Raw genomic sequence first — 14,908 nt, 5'->3', positions numbered from 1 at the left:
ACTGGCAGCTAGCAAACCAAGAGTCCCAGGGCTAATGCTGCTGAGCTGGAAGCTGGAATTTGGAAACTGTGGGAATGAGCTTCTTCCTCTAGGGTAGTTTAAATGATTTGGCCAGATCCTCAGGTTTAACCATGTGTATTATTCTCAAGCACAGATTCCAGTTAAGCTGCAGTAATGAACTTTTTACCTAGACAAGCTCTCAGCTGTTTAAATTTGTATCTCATATTGTGAGGAAGCGTGTTCAGTGTACTCTGCTTTCTGTGCAGCTTATTCAGTGTACCTTGGGCTGGATTCTCCCTCTGACTATATTTTGATCTGCCTGAATTTCACACACATACACAGTTTTGTTCATACGCTGGCTCATCAGTAGCCAACAAGGTTGAGATAGGAAAGCTGGGTTAAAAAATTACCCTTCCCTTTGTTTGGTCACACCACATAGGAGTACAGTCTAGGAGGAATCCTGAGTTTGGCCAACCTGAGTTGAACAAAAAGAGCCACTCTTTTAGGTCCCACCTCCACTCTGTCACCAGTACCCATCATGTCCCTCTCTTAACCATGCTGTGTGTGGGTGGAGATGGGATGGAGAGAGCCCTGGCCTCAGGGCACTCCCTGACCCCTTGTTCAGGAGAGTACTCCAAACCCTTCACCCTATCAAGGTTTTGCAACAGGACTTGCAACCCTTTGCCCTTCCAGGACTTGCAACTTGCCCTATGAAAATGGGGCAAATATGGCTTTTAAACACTTAGCACTGTCTTGTACCCAACCCTAGGCATTTACATACCCTAATCGATGGACAGGTGCACTTGTGTTTTATTGTGCTCTGCAATTCTTGTGGACAGATAGGAAAAAATCAGGTGTTTCATTGCCTAAACTTCTTGGGAGTTTCTCAAAGGTATTTTGAAAGCAAATATGCTCTGAAAATCCCACAGGCCCATGGCAGGTGGGTGTCCATAAAATGTAACTTCAATGTCCCTGGCACATTTGCGAAAAGATACACAAAGCCTCTGTAGAGAATGGTGAAAAAAGTCCAGTGAATGCATATTCATAATTTTCTAGCTCTAGAAATAATTTACAGGCCATACACCTGGGGTGCTCAGTAAAGGAGCTGTGAACAAATATTTAAACATATTGAAGAGTGCCTGTAGTAGTAAGGAATCTGACACTTTTTTCAATTGCACTGCAAGCATCTCCCTGCATTTTTTGCCAAAAGCTTGTTATCTAGGATAATTTTTTTTCCTGGTTTTAAATCAAGCAAAATTCTCATTCAATCCAAGCACTTCTGCAGAATGTGACCTATAAGATACTGTGTTTTATTTTAAGTAGTCTTAAAAATTTGTTGCAGATTTTTTGCTTTGCTACTTTAATTTCTTCTGAAGTATTAATCTATCGTCTTGTTTGTTCTTGCTTTAGCCATACAAGTTTCAAGTATTTTTTTTCTTTATTGAATTTCCCACATATTTCCTTAGCATACTGAAATTGATATACTACTTTAAGCAAAACTTTGTGATGGTTTGCAATTGGAATTGAAGAATGCCTTTTCCTAATCAGTAGCTAAGTCAATATGTCTGTACGTGCTTGTTCTCATGTGGTGCCATAACCCAAAGGTGAAGCAAACACAAGTTGCACAAATGCCTACTTGTCCTGACTTCAACAGGAGTGGATTTTTAGATGTTTATTTATCTGGAATGTTGTGTTTTGGCTCACCTTAACTCCTTGGTTTGGATATGTGTCTTAGCAAAGTAGTCTGGCAAAGCACAAATATTTTAACACAATTGTAGCAATTTGGAAAATGAGAGTGGGGTTGCCATCATTTTCGAGACGCTAAAATGTGCCTGCCATTTAATCCAATTTGTGTACCTATATCTCACTGGGAATATTTCTTAGCATGAGAAAATTTTGTGTTATTTTACTTACACTGTGTTAGGCTTTTCAATACCCTGTATTCAGTAACCTGTATTTGGAGCAATTCTGAGCAGGCCTCTTTGTGCATGGTTTCTGCAGCAAGTAGCCATAGTATCCTCTCCAAGTAGGTGGCAAAACTGTGTACTGAGTTGTGCATAATGAAGCTTTTGTTTCCTGGTCCATCAGGAACAGTGAATATAATGAAAGCCAGAAAAACTTTAATACTTTCTGATTTCTCATTGTTTGTTTGATCAGTTCTAAGCAGGGAACTAAATTCCCAGTAGCACTTTATTGAATTTTTCGAAGAACATAATTAGCCCAATCCATTTCTTCAACACTTGGAGAATACCCTAGGTACCTTTGATATTTTCCTAGTTTGAGCTAATAGGATAACATATTCTTTATCTCTATGTATATTAAGTAGCAGATGAATTTGTATGTGATTTATTCACAGACTAGTACTATTTTCTATGTAACATATATGTGTGTGAATAATTTCATTCTGTGGCATGCTGTTTTGGGAAGTGTGAGGGAAACCTTCCTGTAATACACCAAGTAACTCATAAATTCCTTGTAGACTTCCAATGAAACTAGGTTCTTGTTGGGTAGTAAATAAGTGCTTGAATAAGCTGCAGTACAGTGTGTCAGTTGTTCTTGGACTTGAGTCTGTCAGTACTATCTACAAGGTGTTAAAGTGCACAGTAATGCGAGCTCTGCAAGGAATTTCTGTCAAGACAAAGAAGTTGTGCCAAGAGGACCAAAAGATTTGCTGAACAAGCACTACCCATGTTGATTGCAGATTGTTTTTTCTAGTGTTAACAAATACTGTACAGGATAATCCATAACTGCTACAGTTTTCATTAGTGCCTATTTCTCTTACCATTAAAATGATGAGCTGTTGACAAATAGCAGCTGAGTGTTAGTGACTTTCCAGAATCTAAGATATGTTTGATAGTGAGAAGAAAAGCAAACTGGGAGAAGCAAACATGCGTCTCAGTTCAAAGTTTCAGGAAACCTTCGTGCTTATTTTGCACTGGGGATAGTAGAAGTTGTGGAGAGGAGGTTTTTTCTCTGCAGATCACTAACCAGAGTGGGATTTGTTTCTGTCCTCTTTCAGAAATCGAGGCCAAGGAAGCTTGTGACTGGCTGCGGGCTGCTGGGTTCCCACAGTATGCGCAGCTTTATGAAGGTAGGCACCTGAACTCAATCCTCCCCCAGCAGCTTTTGGACAATAAGATGGAATATTCACCAATGAATGAGATTCAGGGGCACCACTGAAGTTCCAGTACTTGAGATGACTTTCAGGGACTGGGCTGCTCCCTGCCACCCACCACACACACAGATGTACCAAACTCAATGAGACTCTGAAGCACACAGGAGTTTTGAATTTGTTTCAGGTTTCTGTTTTAGTCTGAATCTTCCAAACATCGTCATAGAACAAGTGTAAAGGTTACCACTGTGGTATGTTCCCTCTGGTTAAAACAGAAAGGAACATAGTCAGCCACTGCTACAAGCCCAGTCTTGGAGAAATACAAAAGCTCCACTGGCCAGCTCTCCTAATGGAACAGTAGTAGGAAATTCTGCGTATGCGTGGTTACATCTGTATGCCTCATGATTCCCAAGTCCTGTACGTTTCTTCAGAATGGTTTGGGTTGGAATTAGATGCAGGCTTACTATGAAGGGAAAAAGAACATACAAGCTGTGGTTGTGCAGATGCTCTTCAGAGAAGTGGCTGCCTCCTGCAGTCACTTGTCCTTCTCTGGGATGCATTCATTTTGTGTCTGCTTTTACAAGGTTTTGCTCAATGAGAACTGTTTTCTTCATTGCCTCTCCAGCCTACAAGAAACATGCAGGTTTGGCATACAGTTCTTACACTCTGATGCAGAGTAGCATATAGAAGTTTGTTTGAAAGTGTGATATGCTTTTAATAATCTATATTCTTGTTCAGCATTTGCCCCCACACTGCTTAAAATTACTTTCATTGCAGTGAAATTATTATGCACTCTTTACTGCCTCTTCCTTTTTATGAAGCAAACTCCAGCTGCTGCTTGTAAGAACGAGCATAGAAAGTTCATTATTACAGTGAATAACTGCTGAAAATTACAGCAAATGCTGAGCTGATCTTCTTGAAAAATGATCTTGTTTAGCTTTGATTTGCAGCTGCATTTGCAATATGAGATGATAATAGCACTTTCAAAAGCTGCACTTGGCAAAACTTTTCCTTGCCTGTTCAGAAATTAAATTTCCTTTTATTTTTTCTTTTTCTTTCCTTCTTTTTTTTCTATGCTAATGGAGATGGCCAAGATTTTCTTGGGATATGGAGCTGGAACTGTATTTCCAGTTTTTGTTACAACTGAGACAAAACTCTCAGCTGAATAGGTGGGCTTGTGAGTTTCTTATAATGCTGAGACATAAATCCCCTAAGAAATTACTTGCATTCAGAAAACATGTCCTACCTGTGTAGGACCATTGCCCTACCTAGAGATTCTAAATTACATGAAGTTTCTGTTGTAACAGCACGTCCTGCCTAACATCAAAAGGACCACAGAGGTGAGAGAGAAGCAGTGACAGCAAGGCCAGTCATACCCTTTGAAAGGACAACTGTCCTTACTGAAAAACAATATACCATTGTCCTTTGCAAGCTCCCCTGGCAGCAGCAACAACAAAGCCAGCAGTAGCACAGATTAAGCATTAGAAAAAGGGTCTTATGCAGACTATCAGCTTCTTTCAAGTCACCTCTCTCACTTAAGTTCTCACACGTTCTCTTGTGGACATTTTAAGATATGACTTTGCCAGTGGAAAAACTTACATCAGCATTGCTGAAAAATACAGGCTGAATGTGCTCACTCTCTTTACTTGCATTTTCTACTTAAAACAGTGAAGGGGAGCCCTGTGAAGAAGGCCTTGTACTATACCAATTGGGTATAGTACAAGAGTTCTCAGAAGTTGCCTATTCCCACGCAGTGTACATTTCATATGCGAGATTAAACAGTGAACCTTTGCCATTTGCTTTGCTAAAACCATGATTTTTTTGTACAAAATACAGAATTCCTAGCATTTTGCAGAATATGTTATAATTTGTATTCCTGAGGCAGTTGTGGAAGCTGTGGATAGCCTGTCCCTGAAAGTGTTCAAGGCAGGGTTGAGTAGGTCTTAGAGAAAGAAACCTGGTCTAGTGGAAGGTGTCCCTCTCCATAGCAGGGGGCTTGGAACTAGACGTACTTTAAGGTCCTTCCAACCCAAACCATTGTATGATGCTATGAAAATAAGGACATAGAATTCATTTCTGTTGCTATAGAAAATGAATTAATTTCATAAAATTCATAGAGTTCATTTTCTGTTAGAAAGTACCTTTCTAGAAATTAATATCAGTCTTAATTATTTTCCTCATTTCAGTTCATTCTTCCTAGTCTATAGAAATTTAAAAATTCATAGACAATTACTTGGATCAGGAAAATTGTGCGCAACTGCAGCAGTCTGCTCATAGATTGACCTTGTATTTCTGTGCACCCTGAAGAACCAGCAGCTTTGGGTGGGAGTTTTAGCTGTGCAAGGAATGCCAGATCAGGACCTGTATGACAGTCAGGAATCTGTGGAGTACAGTAAATGATATATATGTGTTTGCTGCTTCAGAGCTGTAGTAAATTTTCAGCTCTCTGCCAACATTGTTTCCTCCCCCTCACTCTCCCAGTTGTTTACCTAAATAATCTCCTAAGGAAGGGAGGCACTATGGTGTCCAGGCAGCTTGGCTTGCTTTTATTTCAAGCCATATCTCATTAATGAAACAGTGTCAAACTTAAATAGCTTGATTAACAGCTGAGGAGATTCAAGGCTTTTTTTTTTCATTCTTTCACAGAGTTTTGGCATTTACTGGCCTTTTTTCTTTAATGTGAGATATTATTATTTTGATGGAGATTGCATATTTTTTTTAAATAAATCTAGCCTGAATTAGTTTGCACTTCTTATGTCTGATAGGGAAGCTTGCATTTGCCTTTTTCCATCTCCCATTGTTTCATCCCTGCTTTAATAATTTTTCCTCTATTCTGTATATAAACTCTCAGTTATCAAGGCTGCATGTCAAAAATTTGTAGATGAAAAGGAAGCACCTCTGGCATTTGAGGTGATAGCTTGTGTTTACCTAAGCACCAATCTTGATGAGCTCAGCTGCAGGCAGCTGAGCAGTTGTTTGAAATAACGAGTCACTGGGAGTAAGCCTCACTTTGGTTTTTGATCTGTTTCTCTTCTTGCAGATCTCCTTTTTCCAATTGACATTGCTCTAGTCAAGCGAGAGCATGACTTTCTGGACAGAGATGCTATTGAGGCGTTATGCAGGTAGGTGAATAAAAATCACACTGCATTTTGAAACAAAACCCTTCCTGTGTAATAGAAAGTACCTGGCAAAAGCACAACCAAAAAAAGCACACAAAAGTATGTCGTTTTCATTAAAATACTTTATTGGGTTAATGTTTGGGGATCTTATTTAAAAGAAAGTTGGGAGGAAAGTGGCAGGAATCTTTGTGAAAGGGATTTCATAGGCATATTTTTTTATTATTCCCCTTTGTTTGCTTTCTTTCCTAATTCCCAAGTTAAGCATGGGAAAGCAGAACTGTGCTGGCTATAGCCATCAGCACGTACAACTGCAGCACCAATTCCCAGCAGGAACTGGGTTTGGGAAGCAGTATCAGCAAAGCAATGCTTTGCACTCCATCACTCTCCTTTCTTACCTTGGTGGACAGCTGTGCATACAAACAAAATGCTGTGTGTATAAACAAAGAGCTCTATATACAAACCCTCATGCTGGCCTCAGTGCATTGCCCTGTAATGTGGATATGGCTGAAAGGGATAATGTAATGGAATCTGTTCGTTTATCACTACTCCAAAGACAGCTCTGACCTCAGCCACATGCTCGCTTTAACTCATCTTTGTTGTTTGTGGGCTCCTTCCACAAATCAGTTCAACTGGCTAACCCCACAGAAAGGGTCTTGATAGTCCTTTTTTGTGTTAGTAAATTAAATCAGTGAATAATGAAGTTCACAGTAGGTGTGAAGAATGGGGCAGGACCCCACAGCCAGCTGCAGAAGGAGAAAGGATAGGTAGAAAAAGAGGGAGCAAGACTTGCTGGTGTGTGGCAGGGTGTTTTTTACAGAACTACAGCCTCAGCATTACCAGTTTGGTCATAAAAGCAACCACAATGGCCCCATCTGACATCATCTAACATTAATCCATCCATCAGTTACCTCCTCTAGTGCGAGTCCACAATCTTAAATGGCAAAAGAAAAAAAGCTTGAACTTCTCATATCTCCTCTTACCTAGAAATAAGTGCAGTTTTATGGCTCTGTCCTTCAGTATGGCAGCTTTCCAAACTGCCTGCAAAGTGAATGCTTTTGGATACTGCATACATGGTGTGTGCAACTCTAAATGTCAGTAATTCTAATGAATTACAAAACCCTTTTAAGAACAGCTTTAAGTTTATAGTGTTCTCATGCCATCACTGCCATACTTGGAAGGGAAAGAGAGGGACTGGAATTTAAAGTTCTTCAGAAATATTTACAGGATTTTCAAACTAAGAAAAGAGATTTGTTGTCCAGTCATTAGAAGGGGAAAAATCTCATTAATGTTAAATTTATGCAAGATGTGCCTTACTCAAATGTGGTACACCTATTCCATGGGTTTTTAAATATGATGCATTGGTCTACTTATTTGTGTGCTCTGGAACTTGTGAAGTCATTGAACAGAAAGCACAGCAATGCAAATAAATGCTGATTCCCAGAAGCATGGTCTTACCTTGCCAGGAGAACAAAATACAGTCAGGCCAGCATATTTTGCTTTTGGTGCTCTCCTCCAAGAATACTTTTTAACCTGGGATTAATTAATTATACAGGGGACAAATGTATTGGATTGTTTCTCACTGATGAAAATAGCAACATGCACTCTGTATCTGTGAGACAAAGATTTTAAAGGTTGAACTGTATCATTCTGAAGCCTGTGGCTTATACATCAGAATTATCTTTTACAAAATAACTTTAAAACTGACGCTGAAGTATACCCAGAATCATTCAGATCGCGCCTCAAAATAAAATGGAAGTCATTCAATTAACCATCTCAGATGTCTGAATTTGGCCTTTTACCATGTCTGTTAGCCAAAAGCAGTGCATTATCACAACATTTCCACCTTTCGATTTTTTTTTCCACACCTTCATGTTTAATTTTGCAAAGCTCATTAAAAACTGTGGAGAACACATAGTTTGGAATGCTGCCTTTCTGCCTGCAGTCTGGGTTTATTTTGACTCATGCCACAGTCAGTGTGTAAACAGTAAGGGGGTTTACTCAGTAAAGGCTTTGAGCAGTTTCACAACTGTAAGTCTATTGCTGTTTCTTGACTGAAAATCAGAATACTTTGGGAGTTATTTGCACTTTCAGCACAGAGCTAAGTGAACATTGTACACAGTGGATGGTAACAAAATAGTAAGAGGTCTGTGCTGAGATTCTGCTATTCTGTGTAACAGCCAGTGTTTCCCAGAAGTTCTAATTACCTTGTTCTGATAACTGTATGTGAAGCCATTGTTTTAAAAAGACTGTAGAAACCACAGTGGCAGGGATTTCCTTTTTAAGTTTGAAGCATTTTAAATTATAGCTTACATCTGAACAGTATTGTTAATTATTATTTAATAATCTTATTAATGTAAGCAGGAAAACTAAGTTAACTTTAACCCGCCTCATTATGTTTTTTAAGAAAAAATTTCAAGCAAAAAATGGGTTGAGACTTGAACTACAGAGATAGTATATGGCACTCAGTAAGAGATGGTTAAGAAATGTCATTTAGTGATCTTACCATTAAATGTATGGTTAAAAATGTAAGAGTGATGACTGTATTTTAATTTTCTTGGATGTGTTCTTTAGTGACTGTGCAAACCAGTGCTGGCCTTTGTTTCATAAAACTTTATGTAGATTAATGACTGGGAATTTATCTCCAGTGGATTACTGGATGCATCATGTGCTGATGAAACTAAGTACTGAAACATGCTTATCCTAGAGGTTGTTGCTAAGTACAAAATACATAGCAAGCCATGATGGGAATCCTTTTAAATCTCCTTATGCATGTCTAGGAATCTGTTTCACTATATATGCAAGAGTTTTCTTAAATCTTTTATCATCAGGACTTCTCATCCAAGAAATTTGTTGTAATGCATTCACTGTTGCTATCATTTGGTCTGTGAAGAGCTGACCTCCTTTGCAGAACATGCAGACAAAGCCCAGGAGCCAAAGTAGAGGCTGTCCACTGAGACAAAAAGGCCATTGTATGACAGTTTGTTACATGTATAATGGAGCTGGACTTTATCAGTGGAATTATGAATTTAAGTCCATCAAGAAAATATTTTAAACTTTAAAGCTAGAACACAGAGTTCATTTCTCTAAATGATGGGAAAGAATATTATCTTGCCATCCAGACAGGTATCTAGTGCGTGGCCAGAGTAGGAGGCATAGCTGGAATAGAGGCTGAGCCAGCCAGGCAGTGAAGTGGCTGTGACTGCTGTCTGCAGCAATCCTGCCCCATCCCTCTATCTCCCATCTGCTCTTCAGGAAAGTGTCACTGAGACAGGTTTGGGCAGAGTAAGATGGACCTAAAGAATGAGGCAGGTCTGTTGACTGTCAGTAAGGAAATGATAAGTGAACTTATACTTGGGAGTGGAATTAACAAAGGAGAAGATCCAGACCCGGAAGAGGAAGCTGTGGTTTATTAACTAGCATCAATTTGATGAGAAGATCTGTAGAAAATGGATATGTGCTTATAGGCTTAAAAAGTATTGCAAACGTATGTGAAGGTTAATGACAGTTGCATAGGTAAATCTCATCCTGACAAACCAAACTATAAGCTTAGATTTTAAGACACACTATTGTGTTTGGAAGGCAATTTTGCATATTGTACTTTATTTTCAGTGGTGTGTAGTTCAAGGACCTTGGCACTCCTGAATTTGAGCAGAAGTTGAAGCAGGATGTGTGATGTATGTAATGGAAGTTGCAGACCTGATGCAATTGCTGCAAAGCATTTAAAGTTTAAAAGGGAAACTGGTTTTGAGATGCATCCGTGTCAAATATGTAACAGAGACTTTATTTGCCTCACTGCTATTGAATTTAACCTCACTCATTGGAGGTTACTTTATCTTGCCTTTGTACTAATTTTTGTGAGGTGTGTGCCAGGAAATTTTTTTAAAATACCCTCTGTGAAAATAAAGGTCTTTGCTCTACCCTTTCCCACCTATTTCAGGGGTTTTAGTTGGGTAGGAGAGAAGTCTGGGGATGTAATCTTTGTGAAATCAGAGATTGTCTTTATTAGCGGTCAGGCAGGCTGGAGCTAGATAAAGCCTGATCCAGGGATTCAGTGGTAACTTCTCTCTGCATAAGGCAAAGGTTGCAGCACTGTGAAATTTGCAAATTATTACACAACACAGAACTGAAACCAGTTTAATATTTCCTGGTCTTGAGGTCCAGGACTTTGAGAGGAGAATGTGTTTATAGCAGAGAGGGAGGCAGCTTTCTGATTCTTGTGTGGCCTCTTGAAAAAAACCAAACAGTTTTGTGTCTAGCATGTAGATGGGACGTTCACCCTTCACCCGCACCATAAATACAATTCCTCTGAAATCACTGGACTTGTGCATGTACCCACCAGCTGCAGCCTGCAGGACTGAGCCTTTTGCCTTCCAGATTCAGAGCAAAGATGAAATCTGGATAAAAAAGTGAGATCTGGATAACTTTTCTAACCTGCCACTGCCCTGCTATTTGACCCATGGCAATTCTTCCTGTTTCTCTTCTTCTCTGCTGTGTTGTGGCTGGGTCTAATTATAGATCAAACTGCCTTTTCTTTTTTGCTTCATGACCTGCAGCGAAAGCATCAGTAGCAGCTTTCCCATTTTCTTTGATGGCTTCAGGATCAAGCCCTGTGTAAATACCATCTGCAGCCAATCCGGTGCATAAAAAGCAAGAGAAAAGAGAAGAAACTAGTAATTCTCCATGTGCACACATTTTCTACATCCAAGTACAAGTTTCATGAATCTAAGGAAATTAATTTGAAGCAATAGGGCATGTCAGCATTTCTTTTCTTTTTTAGTTTTTCAAAACTGCAGATACAGGCTCTTCTTTGCACTTTGCTCAAATGAATTTGTATGTGAAAATTACACAACTTCCTTTGGAGTGAATTAGGCTTTTTAAAGCTCAGCTGTGCTTCTGTTGAATTTGGGCTGTGGTCCAGTTTAATGAAAGGGGCAGCCCTACTCCTGTGCCTCCTTCCCTGCACACACTACTCTTCATGCAGCTCAGGGTACTGGCCCAGGGGAAATTCAACTCCAAGAAATATTGAAAGATTGGTTTTCAGCTCAGTTAGTCTCCTCATCCAACCCACAGTACAGCCTCATAATCAGTATTGACACAGAGCTAAACTATCATTTCCATGAAGCTGCTGCTTCAGTTTTTCTGCCTTCTGCATTGTGCCCAGCCTGTTTCTTCCTTTGCCTTGCCATAGAAGTGGCAGTTCTCTAACCACACTTTACCAGCACAGATTTTAGTTGGACCATGTCCTTGGAACAGTTCTTGGGAAGGTGGAGAAGGGCAGGAGACCATGGCAGACTGCACCTAGCTGAGCCTAACCTGCCTTGGACCTGTGTCACAAATAGCACCAGCTTTTGCTGTGCTTTAATTTGCTTGTGCTCAGTCCTGCACTCTGAGTGACTGGGGAAGAAAGGAGAAGAAAGATAATTTTTTGGTTGTTTTAGGGATACCTACCAGATGACCAGATTAGCTCACTGAGGAATAGAGGAATGCTCATATGTATTCATACAATACTTCAAGATATGTATCAGACTGCTGTCAGATTGTACAGAGAGGCTGGTTAGCTATTGCTGCTACAGCAACTTATTTTTGTTTAAATTTTAGTCCTTCTGAAAAATATTTTTATATATGAAAGAAACTTTCAGTTTAGGAAGCAGAAATTTGGTCTGTGTTCTGGTTGAGTTTTTTTTTAAGCTGACAAGTGGTCTTGTCTCAGGACTGTATTGAAAATAACCATTGTTCAAAAGCAAAATAGGCATCTAGTAAGTGGAAAATAAGTTTTCATCTGGGAAGTTTCAGCTTATAACGTACAATTTTGAAGCAGCATGCTTTTTTTAATATAGTCACATGTTTACAGTGTCAAACTGGAAGCCTTTTCTGTTATTTTTAGTCTGTCAAGGTTGAGTGTTTCAGGGTTCAGATGTCTGCTATTTAGAACATGTGTAATGATTACAATTTGTAGGATGTGATGTACTTCTCAATTTAGTCCAAGTTTCCATTAACTTCTCTTTACTTTGTTTCAGGTAATTGTGACAAATAGCCATCCTTCTCTCCCTCTGAAGTTAGAGTACAGCCAAATGTAATGGGTTAATAGTTAAGTAAATTAGGGCTCTAATTGACACTCTGCTTGTGGCTATTTGTATGCAGAGCAGTTTGGGGACAGCCTTCACAAAAGCTTTGAACTGGAATAGCCTATGTCAAAACACTGGAGTATTCTCTTAATATGGTTTCCTTTGCTCTTTGCAGGCGCTTAAATACTTTAAACAAATGTGCAGTGATGAAGCTAGAAATTAGTCCCCACAGGAAAAGGGTAAGTTCATTTAATTCTTCTGTTACAGCATTATGTGTTAATAAAACTGAGAAAAAAAACATCTAGCAGATTGTTTAGCTTAGGTTTAGGATTACACCTGAGTAGAACTTGGCAAGGACACAGCAAAAAAGTAAAAAATCTGCTTACATCTCTTTTTGTGTTCTCACTGAGTGAAAAGTGCAAGGCTTGGCAGTGGGTAAAGGTTGTCTGGCAAACTTTTCCTTGGGATGCTGCTTCCAGTGTGAAAGGCACTGGACTTCTCTGCCAGTGATACTGTTGGTGTTGATGCCTATTGCCTGCACTCAGGCAGGATTTTATAGAGTAGGCTTGATGGCCACAGTGAACTGACCTTAATGTTAGACCATCATCTTGGATGTCATCTTCAGTTTTGGTTCTCTGCCGTCACGTTGGAGTTGTATTATTTTATTATGATGTAGACAGGATCAGTTAGACTGTATTTGGCCTGCAAAGGAAAGGATTAGGCACACTGGTTCCTTTCCAGTATATTTTCAGAATACAACAGCTACCTTTTCAGAACATTTACATGTTTCCAGGGGACTCTGCAGGAATTAAAATTGTTTCCTGAATCTTCAGGATTCCTGTGGAGCAGGGTGAGAAGTAAGAGAGCATCTACTGTAATTTCAGTAAGGTAGTACTGACTTGCTAATAAGGTACCACTAAATAGCTGTCTTAAAACTATGTGTGTGTCCTAGGAGGGATCAGTAATTGATACTGTCCCCTGGGATATGACAACTGCAGATAAAGATGACTGAGTTAAGGCAATACAATGCTGCCCTACCCCTAACAAGAATGCATACAAATGGTCTGAGGTTGTTTACAGGAATTAATCCCCTCTTTCCCTATCTGTTTGAGTTATGTTGGAAAGAGCATCCAAGCTCTAGAAGATAACACTCTGAGGCAGCATATGTAGGAACTCCTTAAAAGTAGGGGTAGACAACTGGATTGCCATTTATGACCACCAGAAGATTTCTCATCCTTTTTCCTGGACCTTGTTAACAGTGGAATGATCAGTGTTGATATTAGAGGTCAGACCAGACCTGACTTCAGGTCCGAACCTCAGATCTTGCAGTCTGGATTTTAGCTTTTGTTTCAGTCCTTCCTGAATTTCATTCACAACCCATGTTCTGGCAGATAGACTTGGGGCCTATTCCCTTTCTTTATTGATATCAATAAAATCAATACTAAAGCTTTTTAACACTAGGGACTAATTCTGCTGACAGAAACATGTTTCTTTATGTTTCTACTGACTTCTTTGCAAATTAAAATTACTTCTTTTTTTCTTCCAATCAATCTCATTCACCCACAAACTATCATTATTATCCACTGGGAGTTTCAGATTACTTTTTTCCTGCTGAAAACTTTAATAAGTAAGCCTGAATTCTTGGGTTTTCATCTGAGTCGTGGACAAAAGTAGTTTTCAGTAGTTGGGAGGCAAAGAAAATGATGCTTGCTCTGTGTCTCATGTGTATTTGGTCATAAGAAATAAATACAGTATTTCACTTTTTTCCTTGAGCTGATGAAATGTCCTATAAAAATAAAAAAGTAAAAGTAGGAGATAATCAGGATCTGAAGTATGCATACATAAACTACTTGAAATATGAATAATTTATTTGTTTTTCAAAAAATGAATGTTCGTAGTCTTGGCACACAAATAGTTACATTTTGGAGCATGCATATGTGTTTGTTTTTAAATAAAAGCAAGTTAAATAAATGAAGTGAAATTCATAGAGCTGGGTTGCAATTAGTGTTTCTTACTCTAAACACCAAAGATTATTTTGTGGTTTCATGGTGTCATATTAAAATATCTTCATTGGCTTTATTCCTCCAATGTGAAACTTTCCATATATTTGGAAGACCAAATAGGTCAGGATCATTCCCTTTCAGTATTTAGATGAAAAGATTGTAGGCGTAATTGATGTATGTGTAATTGTACTCTAAGCATTACTCATACATCAAACATGTTATTTACAATTTACTTACGTGCTACACTGTCAGTGAGCTCTTGCTGCTCACTATCTACGAGTGTTAAAGTTTGCCTGAAGCTAGACTGAAGTAGAGAATTCACAGAACATTCTTAAAATGTTAGCTGCTAGCCTGTGGGAGGAAGAGTGGACCAGGTAAGAGCCTGGAGCCATCACACTCAAGCAGTGCAGGGGCTTCTTTTGCTGTCTCATTAGTCACAGTGAGGAGGCTGTTCAGAGTTCCCAAGTGGGTAAGGAATTAAGCCACTAAAATGCAGAATGTATGAGAAACATCTCGTAATTGCGAAGAGGAGTATAAACATATAGCCACTATCAACAAAGTGTAGCTTTGGAGAGAGTCCAGAGGGACCCCAACCCCTGACTGACTCCA

General features: G+C 39.2%; 1 protein-coding gene across 8 annotated transcripts in view; it reads left to right on the top strand.

Annotated features, from left to right (window-relative positions):
- DLC1 (DLC1 Rho GTPase activating protein) overlaps positions 1-14,908 on the top strand; it is a 214,528-nt gene that overhangs the window by 186,766 nt on the left and 12,854 nt on the right. For all 8 annotated transcript variants that reach the window (XM_030946882.1, XM_030946884.1, XM_030946881.1 and 5 more), the window contains 3 exons: positions 3,020-3,091; positions 6,153-6,234; positions 12,472-12,535. In XM_030946882.1, the coding sequence (XP_030802742.1) occupies positions 3,020-3,091; positions 6,153-6,234; positions 12,472-12,535 (218 nt within the window). The remainder of the gene's footprint in view (positions 1-3,019; positions 3,092-6,152; positions 6,235-12,471; positions 12,536-14,908) is intronic.

Source organism: Camarhynchus parvulus, chromosome 4 (genome assembly GCF_901933205.1).
Source record: "Camarhynchus parvulus chromosome 4, STF_HiC, whole genome shotgun sequence".
In the NCBI taxonomy this organism is placed as follows: domain Eukaryota; kingdom Metazoa; phylum Chordata; class Aves; order Passeriformes; family Thraupidae; genus Camarhynchus; species Camarhynchus parvulus.
This window is presented reverse-complemented; position numbering and strand designations above follow the sequence as displayed.